General features: G+C 37.8%; 2 protein-coding genes and 1 long non-coding RNA gene across 6 annotated transcripts; 1 reads left to right on the top strand and 2 right to left on the bottom strand.

Annotated features, from left to right (window-relative positions):
- The first annotated feature begins 750 nt into the window (after positions 1–750).
- On the top strand, positions 751–3,310 carry LOC107836016 (uncharacterized). Its single transcript, XR_001661867.1, has 2 exons — positions 751–1,274; positions 3,148–3,310. It is a non-coding gene; the product is annotated as an uncharacterized LOC107836016 (long non-coding RNA).
- A 4,132-nt stretch (positions 3,311–7,442) lies between these two features.
- odad1 (outer dynein arm docking complex subunit 1) lies at positions 7,443–14,465 on the bottom strand. Of its 4 annotated transcripts, none has more exons than XM_007549750.2 (15): positions 14,348–14,465; positions 13,562–13,640; positions 13,352–13,454; positions 13,078–13,258; positions 12,866–12,991; positions 12,637–12,750; positions 12,446–12,513; positions 12,036–12,220; positions 11,246–11,380; positions 9,477–9,559; positions 9,117–9,285; positions 8,625–8,788; positions 8,451–8,551; positions 8,277–8,367; positions 7,443–8,150 (listed from the first exon to the last, which is right to left on the bottom strand). In XM_007549750.2, the coding sequence occupies exons 2-15, from the start codon at positions 13,626–13,628 to the stop codon at positions 8,103–8,105; spliced, it is 1,635 nt and encodes a 544-aa protein (XP_007549812.1). In that variant the 5' UTR covers positions 13,629–13,640; positions 14,348–14,465; the 3' UTR covers positions 7,443–8,102. The 4 variants fall into 4 exon arrangements, with proteins under 4 accessions (XP_007549812.1, XP_007549806.1, XP_007549819.1 ...); XM_007549744.2 differs by having other exon boundaries at positions 9,117–9,288; positions 14,348–14,464; XM_007549757.2 differs by lacking the exon at positions 13,352–13,454 and having other exon boundaries at positions 9,117–9,288; positions 13,078–13,176; positions 14,348–14,464.
- Positions 14,466–15,715: 1,250 nt separating this feature from the next.
- On the bottom strand, positions 15,716–23,638 carry tas1r3 (taste receptor, type 1, member 3). Its single transcript, XM_007549735.2, has 8 exons — positions 23,433–23,638; positions 23,025–23,325; positions 21,379–21,735; positions 20,188–20,604; positions 19,890–20,099; positions 19,676–19,796; positions 17,335–17,705; positions 15,716–16,863 (listed from the first exon to the last, which is right to left on the bottom strand). Exons 1-8 carry the CDS (start codon positions 23,636–23,638, stop codon positions 16,261–16,263), a joined length of 2,586 nt encoding a protein of 861 aa, XP_007549797.1. The 3' UTR covers positions 15,716–16,260.
- Positions 23,639–24,578: the final 940 nt, after the last annotated feature.

Genomic DNA, 24,578 nt, shown 5'->3' with positions numbered 1-24,578 from the left:
CAGCTCATAGCCAACCTCAAAATCCAGCATGACTTAATGAAAGAAAAACGTGGTGAAAACATCAGAAGCAAATTGTTTATTTGCATTTCTGATTGTTTCTATATCAGATTTGTTGCATACTTTAAGAATATTTTAGTGAAAATGTTTCTGCAGTGTCTGAATGAATACAATGCAGAGAAATATGTGGTTAATCCACTTAAGTTGTTAACGGTAATGATTCTGCTTGCTAAGCACTACAGTTGGCTAATCCCAATAATTTTCCTACTTTAAACTGGAGCACAAATACATTGGGTGTGACGTTATTCTTACATCAGGTTTTGGCTTCAAGGTAAACATCAACCTCAAATTCAAATATGACTGCTGCACATTTGGCACATTGCAATAGCAGCACTAACATATAATTAGTTGTACCGCAGACTTTCTATATTTTTAAATTGAATTAGTAGTATGAAAAGTAGAAAAATGCAATAAAAAATATATTGCACTGGTTTGTCTTAAGTGAAAAAAAAAACGTATTACTGCACATTATTTTGTCTTAAACGTGTTGAGAGAGATGCTATTAGCTTGCTATGTTAATAGCATCAGGCCCTGTAACTGCATACAAAACTAGCAAATTTCATTGCTTTTTTAAATTCCTAGTGGATAATGGTTAAATTGCACATTTGCATATAATTCGCAGAATCGACTTTAATTTCTGTTGTTAATGGAATGATGCACTTTCAACTAAATATCACAGTGATCTAACATTTTTATTCACTACAATAAATGTTTTTACCATATTTTGGTTTTAGCTATTTGAAAGATAAAATATAACACGGTATTTGTGCATGCAAATACCATGTTGTAAACAAACAGTGCAGTTTGTTTACATTATTGCTGAAAGATTCAGACATTTTGTCTCTGGGTCCTCTTTCGTCCTCTTTGGTTTTGACATTTCCCTGCAGGGTTCTTTTACTCTGGTCTGAGGAAACATCAGAATATAGCTGCCTCTTGATCTCTGCACACTCTCTTAGGGAGGGCTATTTGGTATCAATTCAAGACAGCTCAAAGTCACTCATTTTATAGGTACTAATCAACTGACTCCTTTTTTCTTTTAGATGTGGACAGGATGCGAGTACACAAGGTGAAATGTTGCTTCATGAGCTTTATTATAACATCTGATTGAACAAAGAGAAGCTGTAGTTTGCGCCTTAGGGACTACATTTCCCAGCTTGCTGAGGGGTGTGGAGTTGCCAGAAGAAGCCGATGGGAAAAGGGTCGCCTGAGGTATTCAGGTATGAAGCAACATCAAGACTTCTAACAGCAAACACATGAGGTTAGCGCTTAACTCATGACAAAGGTTCTGCCCACGAGCATCTCCAAATACATCTGCACAAATTTAACCTCAAGAAAAAAAACAAAACAATAGATTGGATATTTTATTTCATGAGAACAAGCATAAGGATATGGATATTTAATGGATCCCTGCCCCCCCTGCGTTAGAGGCTGAGGGTGTGAGCAGTAACTAGGTTGGTTTCCTTCGAGAGCACACGACTTGAGCTAAACTTGAGCTCTGCTACCTTATTTATTTCACCTCTTAGCTCCACCCATGTAACTGTCTTGCCAGAGGAAAGTGGAAATTTCCAGTAATTCCTACAGCTTTGCAAGAAGTGCTCCTCCTCCTTCTGGTTTCCCGCCTTTCCTTCACTCTACCTGCTCTCTCCTGCTGCAAGCTGCCTCCAAGAGTCTCAGCCTCCTGGTGCCCAGAAGTTTTTACTTAGCACATGCGAAAACTCTTAATCCCTCAAAGACTAAATGCAGGCTGGCGCTAAGGCTACATGCTTCTGCGGACATTACTACATATGGCAGAACCTTTCAAAGATTATCATGCTTTTTGTTTTTGTTTTCTTGATTTGAATGACAAAATGGATGCTTTTCATTTGAATCTGCCACACTGGATCCCTGCCTGTCATTTTAAACAACCAAGCCACACGCTGCCCTTTGAATAAATCTCAGAGGTTGAGCAAAGTGTAAATGTTACATTAGATGCCGAATGATGAAGAAGGGGTGGTTTGGGATCGCAGAGCAGATGGCAGATGGCAGATTTGCATTTCTATTTCTCCGGTTGATCTGGCTGATTTTCCTGAGTCTGTTCGCCTTCAGAGACGCTGTAAAAAAAAAAAAAAAGCTTCGCTGCCGCTGACACATTAAAACAAGCTTTTTTTTAAAAAAAAAAGAAAAAAAGAAAATAAAAGACAATAAACAACTTGAAAAGTAGCTCACACGTGAAAAACTAGAAACTGAAACAGGTTCACAACTTGAGATGACCGGGCTATCTTTTCACTACATCTGCGGTTTGACAACTTCCTCCTCATCCAGTGCAGAAACTCAACCGTTTTTCACATGCGCAGCGATGACAGTCTACAGTATATCTGCTTAAATGAGCTTTACAATAAAGCCACGAGTCAGCTGGAGTGAAGAAGTCTAAGTGAGTGGATGGTAGGAGGCACTCTGACCTTAGACCTATTGTAAAGAACCAACAAAGAGCCATCTGCACAGCAACCAAAGCTCAGATGAGGGACTCACACACGCGGGGACCTGAGGAGGGGGGCAGGGATTCGGAAAGTGAAAAGGACGAAACAGTTGGGTGATTAAAATAAATAGCAAGAGATCAGCAGGGATGAAGCCTAAAACAGGAAAATGGTCAGTGTAACATCTCGGAACAAGACGCTGAGCGGCGTATCAAATCAAAGAGCACACAGATCCCTCTAACTGCTTGTAAAGTGGAAGCAGAGAGGCTGCAGGCCTAATCACTCAAGAGCACATTTCCTGCCTCCTGCATGATGAGATGGAGCCAACTGAAACAGCACATGGCTAATATTTAACCACCACAGACCGCATTTCAATCACCCACCCAACAGAAACATGCAGGACTCACTCACAATCATTCGCAAGGAACCCAAAAAGCCTTTTTTTCTATTTTTGAATAAAAAGCAGATTCTGCATAATTCTGTTTAGCTTGCCTAATGGAAACTGGGGCATTTTTCAAAATGGTGATGACAAAAACAAGATGGTGTCAGGGACATCTGTAAAAATACAGAAAACTGTTTCACAGGTAATGCATGATAGTAAGGATTGCTTAGCAACAGCAGTGAAAATGTCTTGCAGGCTGTGTGGCGGAGAAACGGCCAGTGCTGCCACCCTGTGGTCCAAAGTGGAACTACCTAAAGATGGACCCGGACTATAAATGTCCAGAACCGCCTTTTGTCTCTGATGTCTGAATGTAAAATGTGTGGCAGTGTGAATCCTTTAATCCAGAGATGGACTGATCCAAGAAAGATGAAGGAAACGCCCTTGCTTTCACAGCAGCGTTTGAAAATATATTAAAGGATTTAAATGGCTACCAAACGCACCAGCTCTCATGGTGGGTGATTGCTTAGCAACCTTCGTGGGAGGGAGAGAAGATGGGGAGTGCGAGTGACTCTGCTGGGGGGAGGTGTGGCCTACTTTAATGGGAGGGAGCAAAATGTGAGTTCAGGCTCTCTGAGTGGGGAAATACCTGGCAATGATCCAAAATAAACAAACAGGACAGGGAGACAGGCTGATATGAGGAGGAGGACTGAGCAGAGACTGAGGACAAGGGGAGCTTTTCTGGGTCCTGATAAGAGTTTTGTCAGAGATAAATGGGAACAAGCCATTTTACGACTTGACATGCTGTTGTTCATTCCCCCAAAGCAGAACAAAGCCTGAGGCAGGAAGTAGATAACCCTGCTGGTCGTACATAGAAGAACTTAAACAGCTTACTGATATATGCTTGAATGCAAGTTGCTCTAAAAGTTTAAATCAGACCGAGCAGAACTGCTGGGAAGCTGAAAGTAGAGGATGACGCTGTGGTCCATTGAAGGGAGTGAAGCTATCAGTTTGTGGAAGCTCGGCATGTGTTTGCATGTTGCATCTTGCACAGTTGGACGTGTAGGTGTTCTTGGAGATAAGATCACGGGAATCAGCAAGGATTGCAAAAGTATTAATGGAGACGCCCTCTGAGCAGCAACGTTGAACTGTTGCCACAGATTCTCAGTTAGATATTGGTTTAGACTTTGAATGGGTTATTCTAAGACTTCTGGCTGTATGCTTAGGATCTTTCTGCCAGAAAATTAAGCTCTACCATTACTACATCCCCTCCAGGATTGGTCTGGATTTTGCTTCCGTCTTGCCTGTTTTTGTGAATAAAAAGCATTTCCACAGTATGATTATGCCACCACCATGTTTCACATATGGCGTTAGCTTTTTTGCTATACACAGGGCTTAGCGTTTAGACCAGGAAGTTAAATTTGAAGTTAATCTCACCTTGTTTCACTTGTTCACAGTGTCCTTTATGTAATCTGTACAAATGGAACAAAGTTTCATTTTATCTTCTTTGTTTTCCACACGTTTCCTGAGACTCCTAAATGTCTTGCAAATAACAAACAACTTCTTACTTTTTTGTTTTTTTTTTTCAAATGGCAATCTTCTTGCCACGTTTCGTTAGCAACCAGATTTGTGCACAACTATCTGTCCTGTCCAGATTCTTCCACCGCAAAAATACAAAATCTTACCAAGTATTTTTGGTCTAGTTCCTGGTGTAAACATTTTAGCACACTTCAAATAAGAAAAAACTAACTTACAAGTAACTTTTGCGCAAGGAAGCTTTTTTACACACAATTCCTTAGTATTGATGATAAAGTACTAGTTCCCTTGCAACATGGAAAATGTCTTGGTATAAGTGAAATAACGTGCCAGTAGAAACAGTACTTTTTAAATGTTAATATTCAACACTAAAAACAAGCTCCTATATCTTGCTGAAACGTTACTTGTCTTGTCTTATTTTAAATGTACTAAAATATTTGCTCTAAAAAACTAGACCAAACATACCTGGTAGTATTTTGCGTTTTTATTATTCTGCATTTTCCTTTGACTTCAAAGTGATAAACTGCTTTGTGAAATCCCCTGAAAATTATGCAAAAGGGTGTAGTTCTGCATCCAAACTTCACATGAATAAATAAAAAAAAAGGCCAATTATGACAAAATTTTTTTTTTGATTCTCCCAGAAAGAAAGAGAATATTAAAAGGGAGAGTATGTGCTTATAAGGACATGAATGGTAAAAAGGGGAGGCTGCCCATAGGTTCAGCCTGTAGAAGAAGGAGGAGGGCTTTTAAAGAAAAAAAAAATGGCTGTTGTAAGCAGACTCTACAGGCAATGAGGTCTCTTTGTCAGGAGCAGGAAATGAGGTTTCTGTTGTGATTAAAAGGAAGGTTACTATGGCAATGCAGAGAGCCGTGTGCACAGAGAAATTTTTTGGGAGGGAGAGACGGGGTGAGTGGTGGGGAGGCTAAGTGAGAGTTGGATTTCAAAGAAAGCAGCCTCCTCCATCTCATCACCCACCACCCAACTGCTTCACCGCCACAGAACCCTTTCATATCTGATCATCTGTTTTCATAGCCACACAGTTTTATCCTGTGCAAAGGCAAGCCGTAAGCGAGAGGCATATTCACTTCCTGAATTAACGTTGCTGTCAAAATGTACCTGGAAATAACCTTTAACCGACAGGAGACGTCTCAGGAAAATAAAACACTCTGACCCAGATATGTCTCTGCCTTCTTCACAACACTTTTGTCAAGTGATTCCTCTTCCTCGAATCCTTGCACAGCTGACACGGATGAAAAAAAAAAAAAAAAAGAAAGAAAAAAGAAATGCATGTGCACACTCAGTCCTGAGGGCAGTTTCAGAGAGACCAATTAACCCTCGCTTTGTTAATTGTTTCACAAAAGTGGTACTGAAAATATGCTGCTTAAAATAAGCTGCCCATCCTGTGCTTTATGTTATATAGGAAGCTGCNTTGCACAGCTGACACGGATGAAAAAAAAAAAAAAAAGAATGATGATGGGATCAGAGTGACCTTTAAGAGATAAAAATAGCACCTCGCTTTGTTAATTGTTTCACAAAAGTGGTACTGAAAATATGCTGCTTAAAATAAGCTGCCCATCCTGTGCTTTATGTTATATAGGAAGCTGCTCTCTGCAGTGAATGCTATCTTTGCTCTACGGTGACATGACATTCGCTGTGGCTTTAAGAGATTTTCTTTTTTTAATCTGTGGATAAAACAAACCACATTGACTGCTCATAATATGGTAATCTGCCCAGCATGGTAGAACAGCAAATAGGTAACAGACTGCGCAGACACAAGGACCGACTGTATGTTAACCGTTTGCGGTGTAAGTAAACAAAGCAGTAACCTGATGGAAAACTTTATTGCAGGATTCAAGGGACGAGAACCATCGTGAGAATGTCTGCCAAAGATAGTTTCAAGTCTGGAGAAAGTTGGAGGGAATTATCTGAATGAGGAAACATTTGCGAGACCACAAAGCATGTTTCTGCTTCAGGAGGCTCCAGCCCAGATGTATCTGAGCCCACAGGAGTCGACGTCCCTGCTAGACAAAGACCGAGGCTGTTTCTGCACACAAAGTGTCCTTTGTGATGATCTACAGATGTGGAAACCTTCATCATGTCAGCTATTGATAAATACAGTTAAAATCAAATATTCACACAGTCTGCATGAAAACACACAACAAATCAGATTAAACCTCCCTGATCCGAGTCGACCGATTACCAAAACTATTTTGTATTTCCTAAGTGTCAGCGTAATGGTAAAGAAAGAGATGTTACATCAACTTTCTTAGCATTTGGTAAAATTCCACCTTAAATTTATGACTTAAGTCAGATATTTTGTGTTGTCTTTGCTCAGGTTTCTGCCATGTTTCCTGGGATTTTGGCCCATTCCTCCTGACAGAACTAGTGGAACTGCGGCAGGATGGGAGGCTGCCTCGCTCTATCACACCTTTTCACTTCTGTTCACAAAATCTAAGGGATTTAGATCGGTGCTTCGTCATGCCACCCCCAAAAAGTTTTATTATCTGTAAGCCACTTTGTAACTAAAATAGCTGGTATTCTTAGGATCATTATATAGTGTATTTTGAAGACCTACTTGTGTCTGAGTTGTAACTTCCTGGATATGTCTTGACATTTTGCTGTTCATCCATATTGAGAGGACTCAGTTGAGGCAGGGGAGGCATCTGGTTAGCTGAGAGAAGTTCCTTTCTATGAACTATATTATATCTCACCATGACCTCATTATGTTTGTGGATGTTCCTCTGCACTACCACCTGCACCATTAGACTCCCACTGGCAGAATATGCTTATATCTGCCCTTTATTGGACTCTAGCAGTTGCTTTTGTTTTGCAGTTTTTGAAAAGGTTCTCTATATGTCAATGTCTCACATTCTTTCTTCTGTCTGTTTGCTGTGCCACCACCAGGTGGAGCCAAACTGCTTTTGAAACATAAAGCTGATTCTACATAAAACAAAAATTGTTTTACCTTCTGCTTTCTCAAAATCATAGGAAACACACCAATGAGGCCATCATTTTATAAGTTATTTTATATTTTGTAATTCATTTGGAACACAAATCTCTCCATAAGGTAAAAACAATATTATTATTGTTAAACACACTAATACAAAGCTAAAAATTACAACACATATTACCCACAACTATAAAAAATGTAACAATCACATACTTTGTAAATTACTATTTTCACACTTTAACATTGCAAACGTTTTTTTTTTTTGAAAAATTAAAGTTTCAATCTAATATTACAAAATCAGAAGCTGAAAGAATACGGTTAATCATAAATTATATTTTCTTTTATATTTTTGCTGCTGATTTTAATCAAAGACCAGACACAGGTGTCTGACTGGGAAAAAGGGAACTGTAAAGATTGCTTCAGTGAATTCAGATTGTGTGCACAGCAGAACTATTAAGAAATTAAACTGCTGATAAGCAGTCAGTTTATAATTGAACAAACCTTGTCTGATATTTCAGGAATATTTCAAATACGAGTGGGTCATGCTGTATGCACAGTGCTGTCTCTTGGAAAATGGCTGATAAGTCTGATTAAAAGCAGCATCAACAATGAAAATGTTAGTTTTGAACTTGTTAAGGTAAATTAATTATTAAGGGTCCTCCACAGAACACTGCTTATACCGCATGAGTCCATCCTCCAGGATGTGCTGTTTGCCACTAAAGCTTGTTACAGATTTTTGTAGCTTGTGTGACTCCTTGATGACCATTCTGTTTTCTGAATCAAGGAATCATATAAAGAAGATCAGTTAAGCTGTTCAGAAAAAGACTAAACAAGAAACATCTCTTCATGTTAGTCATCTGCAGCCATTTCAGGCTAGATTTGTGGCTTTATTGAACTAACCCGTCTCATTATTTTCTTGCAAAGCTCCTCGTGTGAAAGTGGCCGGTCGTCCTCATCCGTGATAGGAGGCTCTTCTGGACCAGCCTCCAAACTGATGGGTAAAACAAAACAGAGCCGTGAGTATCATGCGTTTATATGCTCAGATTTATCTCCAAAGGAGACTACAAGGCCGACCTGCTCATAGATGTGTGGGCACTGAGATCTCGCTTGAGGTCAGGTTTCTGACCTATAATGCTTCTGGCCAGATCGGCTGCATCGAAGCCGTCTTTCAGTTCCTGCACAAAACACATGATGTCCTACAGGTTGAGCATCTGCAAACAGCAATAATACTTTCAAAACTGGCACAACCTTAAACTTGAGGAAAGCCTGCACAGAGAGCAGCTCGTTGGTCTTCTCCTCTATGAGATCCAGGTATGTTATAATGTTGCTCTCTGTGATCCCGGAGGTGAATCCCAGCCTTTCCTCCACTGTTGCGTAGTCACACCCCACATCTTTGAACATGCTGTCCACCCCTGAGGGATGAAAAGTGCATGTTTGAGAATTACCTTGATCTACTTGCATTTCTCTACATAACATGCAGTATAATGATTGCGTTTAGTTTTTTTTAATCAATACAGACACATTTATTTTAGATTCATCAAGATTTCATGGGTCTTTATATCAATTTTGATTTGAGAACAACTCAAAACCATACACCTTTAATTACAAATTGTTAATTTTATGTCATCAGCTTGATTTATTTTATTCACTTTAAATTCATCGTGTTGGTATCTGGTACTAGAAATCTTAGCAAAGCAGAGAATAAAATGTAAAGAGTAATGAAGTAAAACATTGCTGAACCTTGTTTGATTTGGTCCAGAATCGTGCTTATGGAGTCAGCTTGGCTTGCATAAGTCTCTGTTTGAGATTCAGCTTCCTTTATTTTTCCTTCCATGTCTTTCATCAAAGAGAGATACTTTTGCTCTTGCTGTAGTTCTTCTCGGTTAAACTTCTCCATCTCATCCTTGATCTGCTGTGACACACAGACTTACTGTTACAAATCTCTAGGAAACAAGACACACCTTCTCTAGTTTCTTCGCAATCTTGTTTTGTTACCAACAATGTCGTAGTGTATGAAAAAAGTATGCAGGATACACTAAATATATATAAAAAGAAAAAAAAAATCTATAAAAAAATGTTAAAGCAAACCAGAAAAAATACCTTGTTGATCTGATCCTTCAGTTTCACAGTCTCACTGTTTTGCTCATTGATGAATATGAGAAAGGCCATGTTTCGGTCTTTAGCTACTCAACAAAAGAGGAATAAATCAATAAGATTATTCCAATAATAAAAAATACAAAAAAGGCATTACATTTTTCATTCATGTACAATTTTTTATTGCAGTCTATGAAAATAATTTGGATCAAAAAGTTCTCCGTGCTTTCAAAGTTGTCTTTGGACTTTTGCAGGTTTATTATTTATTCTTCTCTCTAGATCAGTGGTTCTTAACCTGGGTTCGATCAAACCCCACGGGTTCGATGAGTCGGTCTCAGAGGTTCGGCGGAGCCTCTGCCGCGGAGGTAAAGACACATTTGTGTAAAGTCGCGATGACGCCCCGCTTTGCTATCAGTTGCTGCAGAGGATCACGTTACATTGCTGAGCCAATCAGAGCTGCAGAGGAGCACTGATTGACGGAGTTCAACTCTCGGCATGGATTTGAACTTGTGTCTTTAATTACTTCAACAAAACTCACCGTTTTTACCAAATTCTGTAGCTTTCGGTGTACTTCTAAATCTGCTCCTTAGCCGCATCTTTTCGGGCCTGCTACTGCCTCTAGTGGCGTGGGGGTGGTAACACAACTAATATAATTACATTACTAAATCAGAATACCGCAAAGTCTTTATTATTTATTATAAATTTTTCATTCTCTTAAGAATGTAGAGCTAATTAAATGATCTAAACAAGACATTAAAGTGGTTCCAGTTTCTCTTGATGGCCAACCTGTTGAAACTGTGGCAAATTTGGGTCGTTCCGGACAGTCAGCTCAACTTTGCTGAAAACACTGACTATATTTTGAAGAACTGTTCTCAGAGACTCTACCTTTTAAGAAGACTTGGTGATCGTGGGGTGACCCAACTAGAGTCTAGTTGGGTCACCCCTATGTCTTTAATTTGGGGGAAAAAAAAAATCATATTTTATTTATCACTACAGAAGGGTTCAGTGAATGCGCATATGAAACTGGTGGGTTCGGTACCTCAAAAAAGGTTAAGAACCACTGCTCCAGATTATATGCATGACCAAGACAGAATATCTGGCAATGGAGGCTTAAAAATGTGGAAAATTGTTAAGAAAATAAATTTTGCACCAAACAATTGATCTGACTGAAATCTACACAGTTTGTCTCAGAATGGTTAGTAGGTGCTAAAATCCTGAAATGTATGATTTTTTCCCCCTGTTCATTAAATGTAATAAAAGTGAAAATTCTGATACATTGTAATGATAAAATACATAATTAAACAGGATGTTTTTTAATTAACTTGGCTTTGAGTTGAGTAAAAATCAGTGGTTGGTGGAGTGTACTTTTGTCATTTCTTTTTTGTCTGAACTGATTTGCAGGTCAGAATTAACAGTCATAGCCATAACAAAACCTTTCAGAATGAACAGTTCAGCTTGGACTGAACATAAATTGAAACAATGCCAAACTCCAAAGAAAACATTGAAAGGCTTTAATATGCCTTAAGAACATTTAAAAAGCCAAAAAAAAAAGTAAATCAAGACTTTGCACTGCTTTGCTCACATCATCGCATAAAGAGTGAATAATGTCATGGTGGTGCCTATTTAAGTGAGGAAGCCTGTTGCAAGCATGACTGAAAAGTTATTTTTGTGGCTCAGAACTGAAACAGACAACCATAAAAAATATTTACATTTGTTCAGTAAAACAGACTGTATGAAGTTCTGTCTCTAAAAATAGATAAGTATAAAAATCTCACCCTCGATGAAACTATTGACCAGCTGGTCCAGGTTTTCCTCGCCCATTATTGCCTGTAGCTTTTCAAACGTGTCCTTCAAGTTGTCCACAGTATGTTCTCCTGAGAGCATCCTCTTGAGGGTCATCGCACCTGGCACTTATAAACAAAAATAACCAAAATCTGAGCAGAATCAACGGAGAATGTGCCTTTACTCAGGTTCTAAAATTATTCTACCTCTATAAGGATATAGAAATACCCCTATATACATATAAAACACACAAATGCATATAAGAAGATTTTGACTGGAACAGTAAAACTAAAGCTGCCAGCCATTTCTTGAACATTTCAGTAGCACACTAAGAAATTTACTATAAAACACAACCACAAGCTTTAGGATTTTGTAAGAAGTCCAGTTTGCAGTTAAAACAGCAAACTGGACTTCCGCTAGAGAACTGCAGTTCTAACGACAGCCACAGATATTTCAATAATGACCTGGCTCTATGGGTCTTAATGCTAATGTACATCAAACTTTAAAACATTAAAATTAATGTTTCAGTTTTCTTCCACTTGTATTTTGCACTTTGTATTGGTCTATTACATAAAATCCCAATAAAATACATTGAAGTTTCAGGTAAGTTTCAGTCCAGGGACTTTTGCAAGGCACTTTCTAGCTTTGTGTAGAAAGCTACATAAAGCTTTTATTTCTCAATGGCACTAAGCACAGCTAAATTGATAAGTGCTGATTATACCATTTCCATTAACAAATTCAAAGCACTACACAGAGTCATCTGAGCAGAAAGCATGGTCCTACATTGTCCTGGTCCCATTTTGTCATCGAAATGCCCCAATTCCTCATTGCACTTGGTCATTATGAAGTTCTTCAGGGTATACTCGTTTGCTATAATCCTCTCAAGTTCTTTCATCTCAGTGTTGTACTGAATCAGGTCCTTCGTTGCCTTCTCTCTCAGCATTTTCATCCTGGCCAGAGCCTCCTGCCTTTAGTACAGATTACAAAAATGAGCTTCACTTCACCCCGAGTTGCTCACGACACACTAAAATATTATTATTATTAAGTTTATTTGATAGGGACAGACACACATCGACATACACAAACTGAACAAAACAGCAGTCCCATGTTTGCGTCATAGTGCAATAGCAACAGCTAATTCGCAGCACTTGTCCCTAGATGGGCTTTTAAACAGCACCTCATTTAATCATCACCTGATATCGTAAGCAGCAGTTGACAGCCTGGTCATTTCCTCAATGTTCTTACGGATTTTTTGCACTTCCTAAAGCACATTTTAGATCAGAAAAGAAGAAGAAAACATACTGTCAGATACACTGCAAAATAAATAAAACTACAAATATATTTTTTGTTAATCTTTGATTAAATAATTTACATGCTCTCTAACCTTTGCTAAATTATTGCGCAGTTTCTGGAAATGTTCTCGTTCTATACAAAGAGTGCCCAGCTCCTCTTTCAGTTGGCTGTTTTTGGTCATCAGACTACTGAATTGAGTGGAAGCCTGAACACAAGTTATATGAAATATTTGAAGAAGTTAAAGACAAAAAAAACATACAGACAGCAACCTTTGGAAGCTTGTGTCACCAGTCTCAATCGTTATATTTTTTGTAACTTACTCTCTTCACATTGGATTCCATGTTGCGGATAATTTTCTTGACCTTCCGTGCCTTTGCACCTTGGGAAAGACTGCAACCGCCCTCCCCTTTTCTCATCTTTGCCAATCTCGTCTCCATGCTCGATATCTATACACAGCACAGACCAGTGACATAAATTGTGGTTTGTTTGTCCAAAAATCTAAATAAATGAAAAAATAAGAAGAGAAAAAGACCTCTGTCTGCAGCTTTTTATGGCATTCCCTCTCCTTCTCCATTTCATTGTCTAGTTCTTTGTTTTGCTCTATCAGAGACCGGATCTCCTCACGGTCCTGCTGTTGACGAGGCAAATTTTTGCAGGCATTAAGATTTTGAAGCACCTTCTCTCGTTCTTTCAGCAGATTCCCAATTTCCTTTCTAGAAACGGATAGCAAAAAATTTTTGTTAGGTTAAATGAAACATACACAGATGTGACAATCAGATTTCAATGCGTTTCTGTTCTTTATTCACTCTTGCTTGCGGATTTGCTCCCGAGCCTGGATCTCATAACCTCGCTGCTCTCTTTGTTTCATGATCCTGTACTGATTTTGAAGTTCAGCAATCTCCAATTTTGCTTGACAAAATATCAGATAAACATTTTAGTATTTTGTGCGACACAACAAATATTGAGAAAACACTAGCATTTATTGCTGAATTACAATATATCAAGTAATAACATACCCACTTCATCAGCATCCATCTCAAGATTTTCCGGACGTCCACTCACAACAGATCTTCCCTGGGCCATTGTTGTGATGAGCTTATTTTAAAAAAATACATATTTTAAAATACTAGTATACAGTCAAATCTAACACAACTAACTTTTTACTCTGACATTAACTAAGATTACATTTTTAAGGTAACAATACCATAGGGATGTGAAGCAATCATGCTACTCAAGAGAAATAGGATCTCTCAGGGATAACTTTTTAGAGAGTGGATGCATATAATATTGAGCTAGTGTGTGCAATTTTTAGTCTATTTGTATCAAACTCAATATATTTTTTCATCTTTTCAGTTGTATGTAGAATCAGCTTATCCTGGAAAGTGAACTGTTCAAATAGTATAAGGAAATGATAAGAGCATATGAAGTTCTGACTGGAAATGTATATCTTTGAAAAATGACCATTAATAGTCAAAGTTGGACATTTGGCTAAATACACTTGTTTTCCCATGCATTCAGCTCTTTGCAGAATATCATTAATGTGACTAAGCTGTCTATTAAATACTTATTTAAAAAAAGAAAGAGAAAACATTATTTTAATGCATACCAAACATCCAAATTGTTTCACATTTAACATATATCCTTACAACGGTTCAGCCATTAGCCTCTTTCGACGAGGATATATTTGCGGTTAGTTATGCTAACGGCGCAAGAGCAACATACACCAATGGTAGCTGTTGTACAAGATATAAAAGTCATGTTATAGTGGGAGTGTTATAATAGATAAGAGAAAGAAAACTTACCTTAATAGCTGCGGGTCGTAAGTAAGGTTAAAAACAACAACCAACAAAAAATTACAAACTTCCCCCGAAATAAGCAGCAGCTGTTAACAAGTTAACAGCAACCGTTGCTATGCAACAAGGGCTAATTTCTCCCTGCGCTGCGACTGCCAGGCGTCAGGCACAGCTATCAATGTCTGTTAACTTCCATGATTCCCTCCCTGATTTATTAGATTAGTTATTTTGACTTCTCAATGTTTTATCATTTTAATCTACGAACAATAACTGTAATTACAACAGACGGTTCGTGATTTGTTGTATTTTGTTAGATTAGCTCGCCTTTGTGGTGGATGAAGAAAATACATTTATGGATTTACCTCAATCTAAACTTTCTCCATCCAGTCAAACTGAAGTTGAACAATTTTCCAAAAAGAAAATGGGCAAAGTTTATGTTCTTCAGAGGAATTTGTAGGTGCTGTATATCCATGTCTGTATATGTGCATCTAATACTGTCTAATATTATTTAGATTTAACATTTAGATTGCTAACATTGAGTTATATGTAACATGTGACCATTTTTAGCACATTTCCATTTTAAATGTGATGAATGTGTGTTGAATCTGAGAAAGGAAAGCTAAATAACAAAAAATAAATAAATAAAAGCTAAATATCAGAAACCAGTCCACTAATTCTTTTATTGTAAAATTTCACACTTGGCACGAAAAGATTTCAGATCACATTGAGATCATAGTTTTCTGTTTACCGTTTATAGTATAAACATTGAGGAAATAACCCTTATAATATAGTATTATAAGGGTTTTGCAGGATGAACTGTGGTGAGCAGTTAGCTTTTAGCCTTTATTTAAAAAGCTAAATTTCATCCACAAAGTTTAGAAATAAGGACACATACGATTTTTTTTGTTGAGAAAGTGATGTTTTATTATAATTCAATTATTAGAGAGTTTGCATAAATGTTTTTTAATAAATTATTTGAACAGGACAGTTTTCTTAGAAAATAACTATCTTACAAAATCAGTCTGAAGTACCTACATAATGTAACTATTGCACAAAAACAACAAAAAGGAGCATGTGTATAGTTCATACATTATAAAGAAAGCACAGAAGGAAAGGAAAATTGAGTTTTTATTTCTCAAAATCCCTTTTACCTAAATATGTTACAATGTCGAAATGTATTATTATAATAATTTAACATCTGAAAGAAAAACATATTAGTGGGCTGTAACTCATATTAATTCAAATTCTTCAAAGAGTTATTGAAAATAGTGATGTTATTGGCAGGAAAGAGATTTTGTAACAGTCTCTGTTACAGCAAATTTGAAGAAGCCTTTGTCTGAAGACACTCTGTTTTCCCAAACAGTCTCATGAAGAGGATGGTCAGTGTTGTCCATCATTTTCTTAATTTTATTGATTTTATGGGGTTGAGGTCAGGACTACAGACAAGCTATTACATCCTCTCTGTCATGCAATTCTGGAGGTATTCTCTCTTAAAAGTGAAGCCTTTGTGAAAATTTGCACTATTAATGTTTAGCAGAGCTCAGTTTCTAATAGTGAATAAATAAGACCACTGCTGGTTGCACAATCATACCTTTTTTTTCCCACTGAGATTGTCAGCACATGCACTTCTTCCATCATTAGGCATTTGGAAAGAGGAGTTTTTCATAAGTATAACTCACATGCTGAACTCTGCAGCTGAACCTACAGGCAACATTTAAGGTGAAATAAACAGGGTAATAGAGTTCAGTCGGTAGGTAGGTAGGCAGATTGTTGGCAGGTAGGTAAAGAGGTAGGTAAGTAGGTAAGTAGATTGGTTGGTTGGGTGGCTGGCTGGTTGGCTGGTTGGCTGGTTGGCTGGTTGGTTGGCTGGTTGGTTGGTTGGTTGGCTGGTTGGCTGGTTGGCTGGTTGGTTGGTTGGTAGCTTATTTGGCTGGTGGTGGCTGTGGCTCCTCCTGGGGCGGTGTTGGTGGGACGCCTTCTAAGAAAGTACAGAAGTACTCTGGAGTGTTGGAATCAGGATTCTTAAACAGCAAGTAGCATTTTGGGAAGTAATAAGCAACCACCAGCCCTAAGTTACCTGCCAGAGTGAAATAAACATGAACAGTAGACTTATTCTTTGACACAGTGAGTATATTTGCTGTTAACCCTGTATAGACTGGAATAAAGATCACCCAAATCACACAATAGATAAGAGTGGAGAAGGTAATATCCCTGGCAAGATTGTATTGATGATGAGGTTTAATTGCCATGAAGGTGGACATGAATGACACAAGGGCCATGGCAGCATTGAGGCCTTGCATGACAGCAAGTTTATCTGGAGACACAGGGCATGGCAAAAAGGTCTTCATGAAATTGATCTCCATATTGTTCTTATACGCAGTAAGAGAGGGTTCTTTTTGAACAAACCAGCCGCACAGTCCAGCCTGAACAGAACAGCAGATCAGCACAAACAGCCAGCTTCCAGGGCCTTGGAGCGTACGCAGGTGGGGAGCAACCTTCTTTGGGAACTCTGTCACAAGGAATATCTGTTTGAAAAGAAGAGTTTGAATTATAATTAAAATGTTCAATTCTTAAGTTTATCCCTTTGTAACTGCCTGACTTAATCTGACAAAGAAACAACTGCAAAGGCAGTTAGAGGAGACATGCCTTCCCAACTTAAACAAACAAAAATATTTGGATTAAGTTATTCTCAGACAATGTTGTTTTAACAAACATCCGCAAAATGTTTAGGTTGTAGAAATATCATACTTTCGGCACTGATAGCCTGTTTATTAACAATCAGTTAATCTCCTGAATGAAAATTATTATTGTATTTATCTTTACCATCAGTTATTTTCTGAAGCTATTGGATAATTATTTTATTACTTATTTTTAAAACATACAAAATATAGCAATCCAGAAAAAATGTCATTATTTGCAAACCACATTGTTTCTTGTGCTCATGTAGTTTCTAGATGTTGCCACTTGGGTGCAGCATTGCACCTGAAAGTACTTGCCTGCAGTGAGATAGACAAGATAATGGAGAGGGCTACAGTTTGGAAAATGGTGATGAGTGGTAGTTGAAGACGACACACCACATCGTCAGGCTCCCCCAGGAAGAGAAACAAACTCAGACAGCCTCCCATCAAGCTGAGCAGAACGAGGAAGGTCAGGACTCCCCCTGAGGCCTTCACCAGTGGGGTGCCTCGGTGGATCAGGAACACGACAGCCACTGACACCTGACATATAAGCAGCGCAAGAACCGCCAGTATAATCTTCAGGGCATCATCTGAGTCCCATCCCAAAATTTCAAAAATGGGGGGTGTGCACTCAGTACTGCGATCATTGGACCACTGACGTTCAGGACACTTGGCACACTGGATGTCGTCTAGAGACAGAAAAAGAAACAGAACTTGAGCATAGTCTGAATATGGTTAAAGATAATAGGAACTATATAAAAAAGAAAGAAGTTATGGTTTTTGCTGATAGCGGATTGACCTGTGGGATGCATTTACAGTACGTCTTCAATATGACTTTTAAACCATTAGCACCACTTGCTGAACCTTTAAAATCTAACACAGTATCCTACTCATGCAGTGTTTACAACCTCTCTTTGTGTAATGTCCAGAGAAATTTCGTCAAAATTCTTGTCAATGTTTACTAATGTTTTTTTGTGTTTATATAGGAATTCTGCAAACTTTGTGAGCAATAAACAAAATTCAGAATTATTTAATAGCTAATCTTAAATACTGAATCTGTTTAACTTTCAAATTTCCCTCTGAATTTATTTAGAAGAGTTACAATTCTAATTATTCTTATTTTTGAAACCTTCAATGTGTAAGGATATGATTTTATCTACAGTAACAGATTATTGACATTTATAGTTTCTCTCTCTCTAAGGATTATGACAAAAAGAAATAATAGAATCCATCCTTCGTTGGTTCTGTAATCTGACATGACTGTACGTTTTTCAAAGTTTTCCTCTGATTGGACAACCACCATCTGATGATGACTCCCTCCCCAACATCTGCTGAGCTCTGAGACTCTCACAGCGACGACACAAGAGCAAGAATCCCCCTCACCTTGTTTTGAATGTTCTTCTGCATTGTGTGATTGTAAATGTGTAAAAATAAGGCAACTTGACATCTTCTTTTGTTTCTTGAAGATGTCTTTGTGGCAAAAGACCTCTTTAGTTTTAAACATGGATTGGAAGTAAAAGGTTTCTATATAGTAGTCAGACCAATTACATTAATTAAGGTCACTCACGGGGCATTATGACACGTGAGTCATTGACCCTACCCTCCATTCAGCTCAGTGTTTGGGTTGTTGTTGCTTGACGACTCAAACTAGATGCTATGTGAGTTACTTCAGTACACGTCCCAAGGCGTGAATTGATGTAAAACCTTCCTGGGAGACGATGAAGGCCACCTATTTGTGTGATTATTCTGACTGCTAGTTATAAAGCTACGTCCAGAACTGAAGAAGTATCTTTGTTTAGGGGTGAAACATCTTCATGAAACAAGAGAAGTCTAGTTGCCTTCGATCACACACCATTGTTCTTCATTTTATACGTTCATCAAATTTTTATTTGAAGTTGTTTTTCATCCATAGTGCTGCCATGCTCAGCACCCCCATGTAAATATTTGAACCCCTTTTAGATTTTTATCGTAAGCCCGCTTCAAAGCCACGTCCAAAGTGGGGAACCACAACCCCATTGAATAAACTGAGCCGAAACAACAGAAACAAAGCTAGAGCAGAAAAAAATCGCAACTAACTATTCTGTCAAGAGAAAAAGAGCCATCAAGGGTGAAAGAACCCTGGAGCAAAAACGCAAGTCGCTTGGAGAAAGAAAGTAAACAGCTGCGTCTGACCCACTGTCTCTTTTTCCTGCTTGATTTTGTTGGTTCTGGTATGAGAAGCTGACAAATCAAAGTTGATTCAGATGCTTAAAATTCCTCCTCCATTTTGTTTTCTCATTCGAATTAAGATTTGATATCAGAACTCACAGTTGTCGACTCAAAGACACTTCTTTAATTCTTGATGTACAACCGATAAGAGCTTTGTTAATATTTTGACTTCTTTCACTCTGTGCTTAATCTTAATTGGTGACTTTTCTTTTACTTAATGTAAATATTAATATTAATACTATTAAATTAATATTATGGTTTAGAGAATAAATCTACCTTCTGATAATTTTTTGGTAGATTAATGAAGTTTATTAGCCAACATACTTCATGTTGATAAACCTCTGCATGTAATTTCCCTTTTCACAAATATATCTTGAAGAAGGCCAATTTCCCATTACCTAAAATGTACATCTACTCACTTACATAACAGAAGCATGGCCCATCACATTACCTTTATTTTCCTGGAACGTGCCAGCCAAGCAGTCAATGCAGTCATAGCAGCAGGAATGAAAGCCTTTGACTCTGCGAACCTGGCCATCGGCACACTGCGCTGAGCAGGTCGACAGAGGAACCTGAAACAGTTATGTGGAGAAGAAAAGTAAAAAAAAACAACAGTTTTTTCATATAAGTTGACTTAAGTATTTCAAAGAAGTAACTGAATTTACCGTTGAGTTCTCAGTGTGCCATTCAAAGCGAGATGCGTTGATGAACAGTTTGTTTTGATAGTAATTTCCCACATTTTTGAAGGCAACTTTGCCTGAGGTCTCCCAGGTCCACTCCAACAACTTGTACCCGACATTTGGGTTACCATTTTCGTCGAACTCTAAAATTGTGCCACTTATGTTAACGGAAGTATTCCTCAGGACCTCCAACAGCTGCAAAACCAGATGTAATTCAAATGTTTAAAAACATGCTAATTTTTAGCTGTGCTCAGTCAGCTGTCGGGCTTTTAACCAATGTTACCTTCCAGGGATAGATTTTTGAGTCTGGTCCCCAGTTACAGCCAGCTGAATCACACTCAAGCAACGTATGCAGTGCCTGCGCTACGCTGTAGACGGCAGAATACACTGCGAAGCCCAGTCTCTTCACTGCAAGGTCATTCACCAAGGTGATGTTAGCTGGTGACAGGTACCAACACTGTGGGCATGGATTGTCACGATCATGAGACTTTGGTTGTATCGTAGCATTATTTTCCCTTTCCTCGCTTATTTTTCTGAGAAGTGCTTCTGCGTAGTTGTTCAGTAAATCCAGACTATCCAACTTGTCAACAAACCCCATGATTGTGCCAATGTCTTTGATCTTGGGGATAGAAATTAGTCGATTGTGGATTATCCAGCTTGAGCTGGCGATCCACACACCTGTTAAATTTTCCTGGATGACCTGGAATAGATGAGAGGAGATGACTTTAATCGATACGCCATGTGCCTTTAAAATGTAATGAGTTTTGTTGCTTTATGGAGGTCTGAGAGTGCCACAGTTGATAAAAATGTGTAATTAATTGATTAAAACTTGAAATAGAAAATCAATTCTACATGATGAAAAAATACTACTACACAATTTTTCTTCAACATTTGATATATTCGCTTTATCTAACAGCACCAGAGGCTAGTGATACTTCTCTTACACAGAGTTTCACAAGCCAAATACCTGACCTGATGTGAATGTTAACATATAAGACATTAGTATATTTTAAAGACTACAATAGCTGTTTAAATTATTACATGGACCACTGTAACCATAAAAAAAATTATAAAAAAAAAATATATATAATTTTTTTCCTTCCTTTCTTTTATGCCTTAAGAAAATAAAAAGAAATTTTGAAAAAAAATCCTGACACAAAGGATCACAATTCATGCATGAAAGGGTTAAATTATTTTGATAGTCATAGAAAACCTAAAACAGGAAAAGTTTATCAGATGTCAGACAGCACAAAAATGGTTATGTCTTTTATACAGTGTGTGCAATTATCTGGTTCCAAAGCAATTATTAAAAAGTTAATTGGGTGGATCACTGCCTGATTTTAATACATAATTCAATTTAAATAATTATTCATGAATTTTTAAATGTATTTTTCCCAGTTTAACTATAAAATACTGAATTTCTTTATTCATTACATTGTGGCACTCTTTCAGCACTCCACACTTCTTCACTAACCTGTTCAAAAAAGAACGCAGCCGATTCTGGGAGGGCAAACACGATCACCACTTTGACCTCTGTTGTTCTGATGTTGTTGATGATGGTTCGGACTGCTGGTCCTGGGTCAGTGTACACCGGGATCAGGCCCTGATAGGCCACACACACAGACTTATTCTCTGCTACTTTGGAGAACTGCTGCACACCGCTTTGTCCATACTCCTCCTCACTGCCGATCACAGCGACCCAGGTCCAGTTAAACTCAGACATGAGCTGGACCATGGCATCCACTTGCCATTTGTCGCTGGGCACCGTGCGGAAGAATGATGGGTAGAGAAGATTATCGCTGAATTTGTCACTGGTGGCTCCGTAGCTAATCTGGGGCAAAAAGAGTCACATTATGAAACAAACTCGAATAAACTTTGAAGTCAACATGGTTTGTTTGACCTTAAAACAAAAGTTATGGTAAAACTTTACACTGTGCACTTTAATGCAATAAAATAAAAATAAATGTTGCCAGGACTTTGCTAAATTTGATAATTTGAGACAAAATTGCCTGTTCAAATTTGGTAGATGTCACCATAATTTTGCAACAAATTCATTTTGCATGCAGAAATAAACTCAACATTCGTTCCAACATAACATTTTAATCAACACTTTTCAATCAAGTTTACAAAATGCAACTATTTCTGATGACTTGCACACAGACAGTGATTCTGTGGATAAGATGAATTACATTTAGTGTATAGTGGGCGTTCTGATTCAACAGACATAGAAATAATGACAAAATGGCATAAGTTTTGAAGTTGTTTTTTTTGTATAGAGCTGTATCTATATAAATTATGACTTCCTAATACAAATTAATAAAACTGCAACGGTTCAGATACCTTTTGATGAGGAATCTCTATATTGTGAAATATAGTCCATTGTTTGAAGGTCGCCTGCTTGATTCTTAACTATGGACCTAATAAGAGTTTTCTCTGGTTATTCCAGCCTCAGTCCACAGAGATGCACTTTAGATCGTTTGCACCTAAGACTATTAGCCTTCAGTTCGAGTGTTTGCATGCATGCATGCATGCATGGCTGTGACACAGGCCTTCATCCCCTTCCAGCCATTTATTTGCTTACTGAAACCCTGACAGGACTAAGCAGAACTGGAAAATTTGTCAAGAAAGATGAAGCTCTTTTACAAAAGTGGCGTTTCTGTTTTGTGTTTATATCTGAAGTTGATCCCGGTGCTCAGCACAGGACACAGATAGCTATAGCACTATCAAACTACATGATATATAAAAACAATGTATTTTAGAAGACATAAATAAAAATTCTGTGGACCTAATGACGTTTTAAGGTTTATTTTTTTCTTCAAAATTGTTGATATAAACCAGAATATTTAGATGTGCAAACGTAAAAGACTTAATCACCTTGCAAGTATTGCTAAATCTCTGCCACACTTTATAGTTTGGGAGAAAAATCCAATCCTGATTCTGAACTATGGTATATTCTGTAATTTTATTCTTAAGATTTAAAGAATCGTACAACTGTTTTGTAAAAGAGAACAAATTAATACTTAATGACATACAAATATGATAAATATTTGAAAGTTTTCTACTGTTTTCCTCAACAATAAAAACAAAGCCAGTTAATGCAAGATACATTTATGTCCAAACCTGAGGCATCAGAAAGAAACCCAGAAGCTTTCCGATGACTGACACCATTTCCGAGGTATAAGGACCAATGACGGCTGATATGCTGGTTTCATAGTCGGTGTAATTGCACTCCACAGAAAGAGCGTTGGTTGTTTTCTCAGTGAGGAAGGAGATAGTGGGCTTCACAACGTTTGAAGAGTGTCTGCAGGTGTCGTACATTTTATAACCTAATTTGACGCCTGGCAGAAGATCCTGCTTTCCGTTGATCTCATCCACGGCATATTTCATCACCAGAGAGAAACCAAGTCCATATTCATTCAAACTGTGGAACAAATCAGAATCAAGTTAAGTTTAAACATGTATTTAGGTCTCATTTAACAGAAAAAAAAAAATCTAAAACAAAGCAATGATTTCTCATAACTACATTACCTTTCACACTTGATGCTGTTCGGCTCACTAATGAGACCATTGCTGTTTGATTGCTGGTTAATTGGAAAAAGTCCTCCAAGAGTTACATCTCCAGGCAAGCTGAAGAGGTTTGTGGTGATGTTTTGGAACCACTCAGGCGAGCTGACGCTGGAGCACGGCCTGAACGTCCAGCACAGAGCGCACAGCAAATACAAGAGAGAGGCCATGATGGAGATACGCAGCAGACTGCAGCGACGGACGGGAAAACAGAGCACATATGTGTCAGCGTGTCAAGAAATATGGCTACATGCAAATTCACCAGTAATTCCCCTGCAGCCATTCAGCATGGAGTTAAGGGAGTGCCACACAAACAAGAAAAACAAACAAAAACATATGAATATATTTCCAAACAGAAAATTATTTGAACGTCAGATCAGTTCTAAGGTACAGATAGGACTATATAAAATCTAAAAGAATAATAGTTCTTTTGCAACTAATGCATTATGCAAGTGCAATAATTTACTATTCATTTTCTTTGTTTAAAAAACGCATGCACCTACAGCAGCATTAAAATGTGACTTATCTGCCTGATTTTAAGTTATGTTCAGTGAATCAGAGCATCAATGAAAAGTCAATTTATTTTAGTAACTCAATCCACAAAGTGAAACACTGAACATGGATTAATCACAAACAAACCAATGTTTTAGAGTTTTTATTTCTGTGATCTTCTGCTTCAAACTAATGAAAAAATGACACTGAAGATTAGAATATTACATCAAGCCAATGGAAATGTTTTCATACAAAAAATGTGTGTTTAATGAAAAGTATGTTTATACCTGCTTAAAAGTAATTATTTTTTAAGATATTTTAAATCTGACAAGCGTCATTGGAATGCATGTTCTGGTTTATTGAATGTGACTGCAGTTACTGTTTGATTTATTCTGCATTTCTTCAGCATTTCCAGTGAATTTGTTCTGAATTCTTGAATATTGTTTTCTCCTTTGACATGAAACATGAGAGCTACAAAGTGTCACTGGCAAATGTTGATACAATGTATTGCACACCAGGCTTTTACATTTACGAATATTGAGGAAAAATTTCATTTTTGTCTTGGCAGAGGACCTATCACTGGCAGGAGGCAGGCGAAAGCACAAACAGGCAAGAAGT

The sequence above is a fragment of the Poecilia formosa genome, unplaced genomic scaffold (assembly GCF_000485575.1).
Source record: "Poecilia formosa unplaced genomic scaffold, Poecilia_formosa-5.1.2 Scaffold2, whole genome shotgun sequence".
In the NCBI taxonomy this organism is placed as follows: Eukaryota; Metazoa; Chordata; class Actinopteri; order Cyprinodontiformes; family Poeciliidae; genus Poecilia; species Poecilia formosa.
Note: the sequence above shows the minus strand (reverse complement) of the source record. Positions and strands in the feature narration are given on the sequence as shown.

Coding starts and splice junctions, on each gene's coding strand:
- odad1 (XM_007549744.2), bottom strand. CDS start 13,628: ATGGCCCAGGGAAGATCTGTTGTGAGTGGACGTCCGGAAAATCTTGAG. Junction 12,221..12,445: donor ACTGCTGCTTACGATATCAG/GTGATGATTAAA, acceptor TCTGTACTAAAG/GCAGGAGGCTCTGGCCAGGA. Junction 9,289..9,476: donor TGAAGGATCAGATCAACAAG/GTATTTTTTCTG, acceptor TGTGTGTCACAG/CAGATCAAGGATGAGATGGA.
- tas1r3 (XM_007549735.2), bottom strand. CDS start 23,638: ATGGCCTCTCTCTTGTATTTGCTGTGCGCTCTGTGCTGGACGTTCAGG. Junction 20,605..21,378: donor CTGCGTTCTTTTTTGAACAG/GTTAGTGAAGAA, acceptor CATCTATTCCAG/GTCATCCAGGAAAATTTAAC. Junction 20,100..20,187: donor CAAAAATCTATCCCTGGAAG/GTAACATTGGTT, acceptor CTGGTTTTGCAG/CTGTTGGAGGTCCTGAGGAA.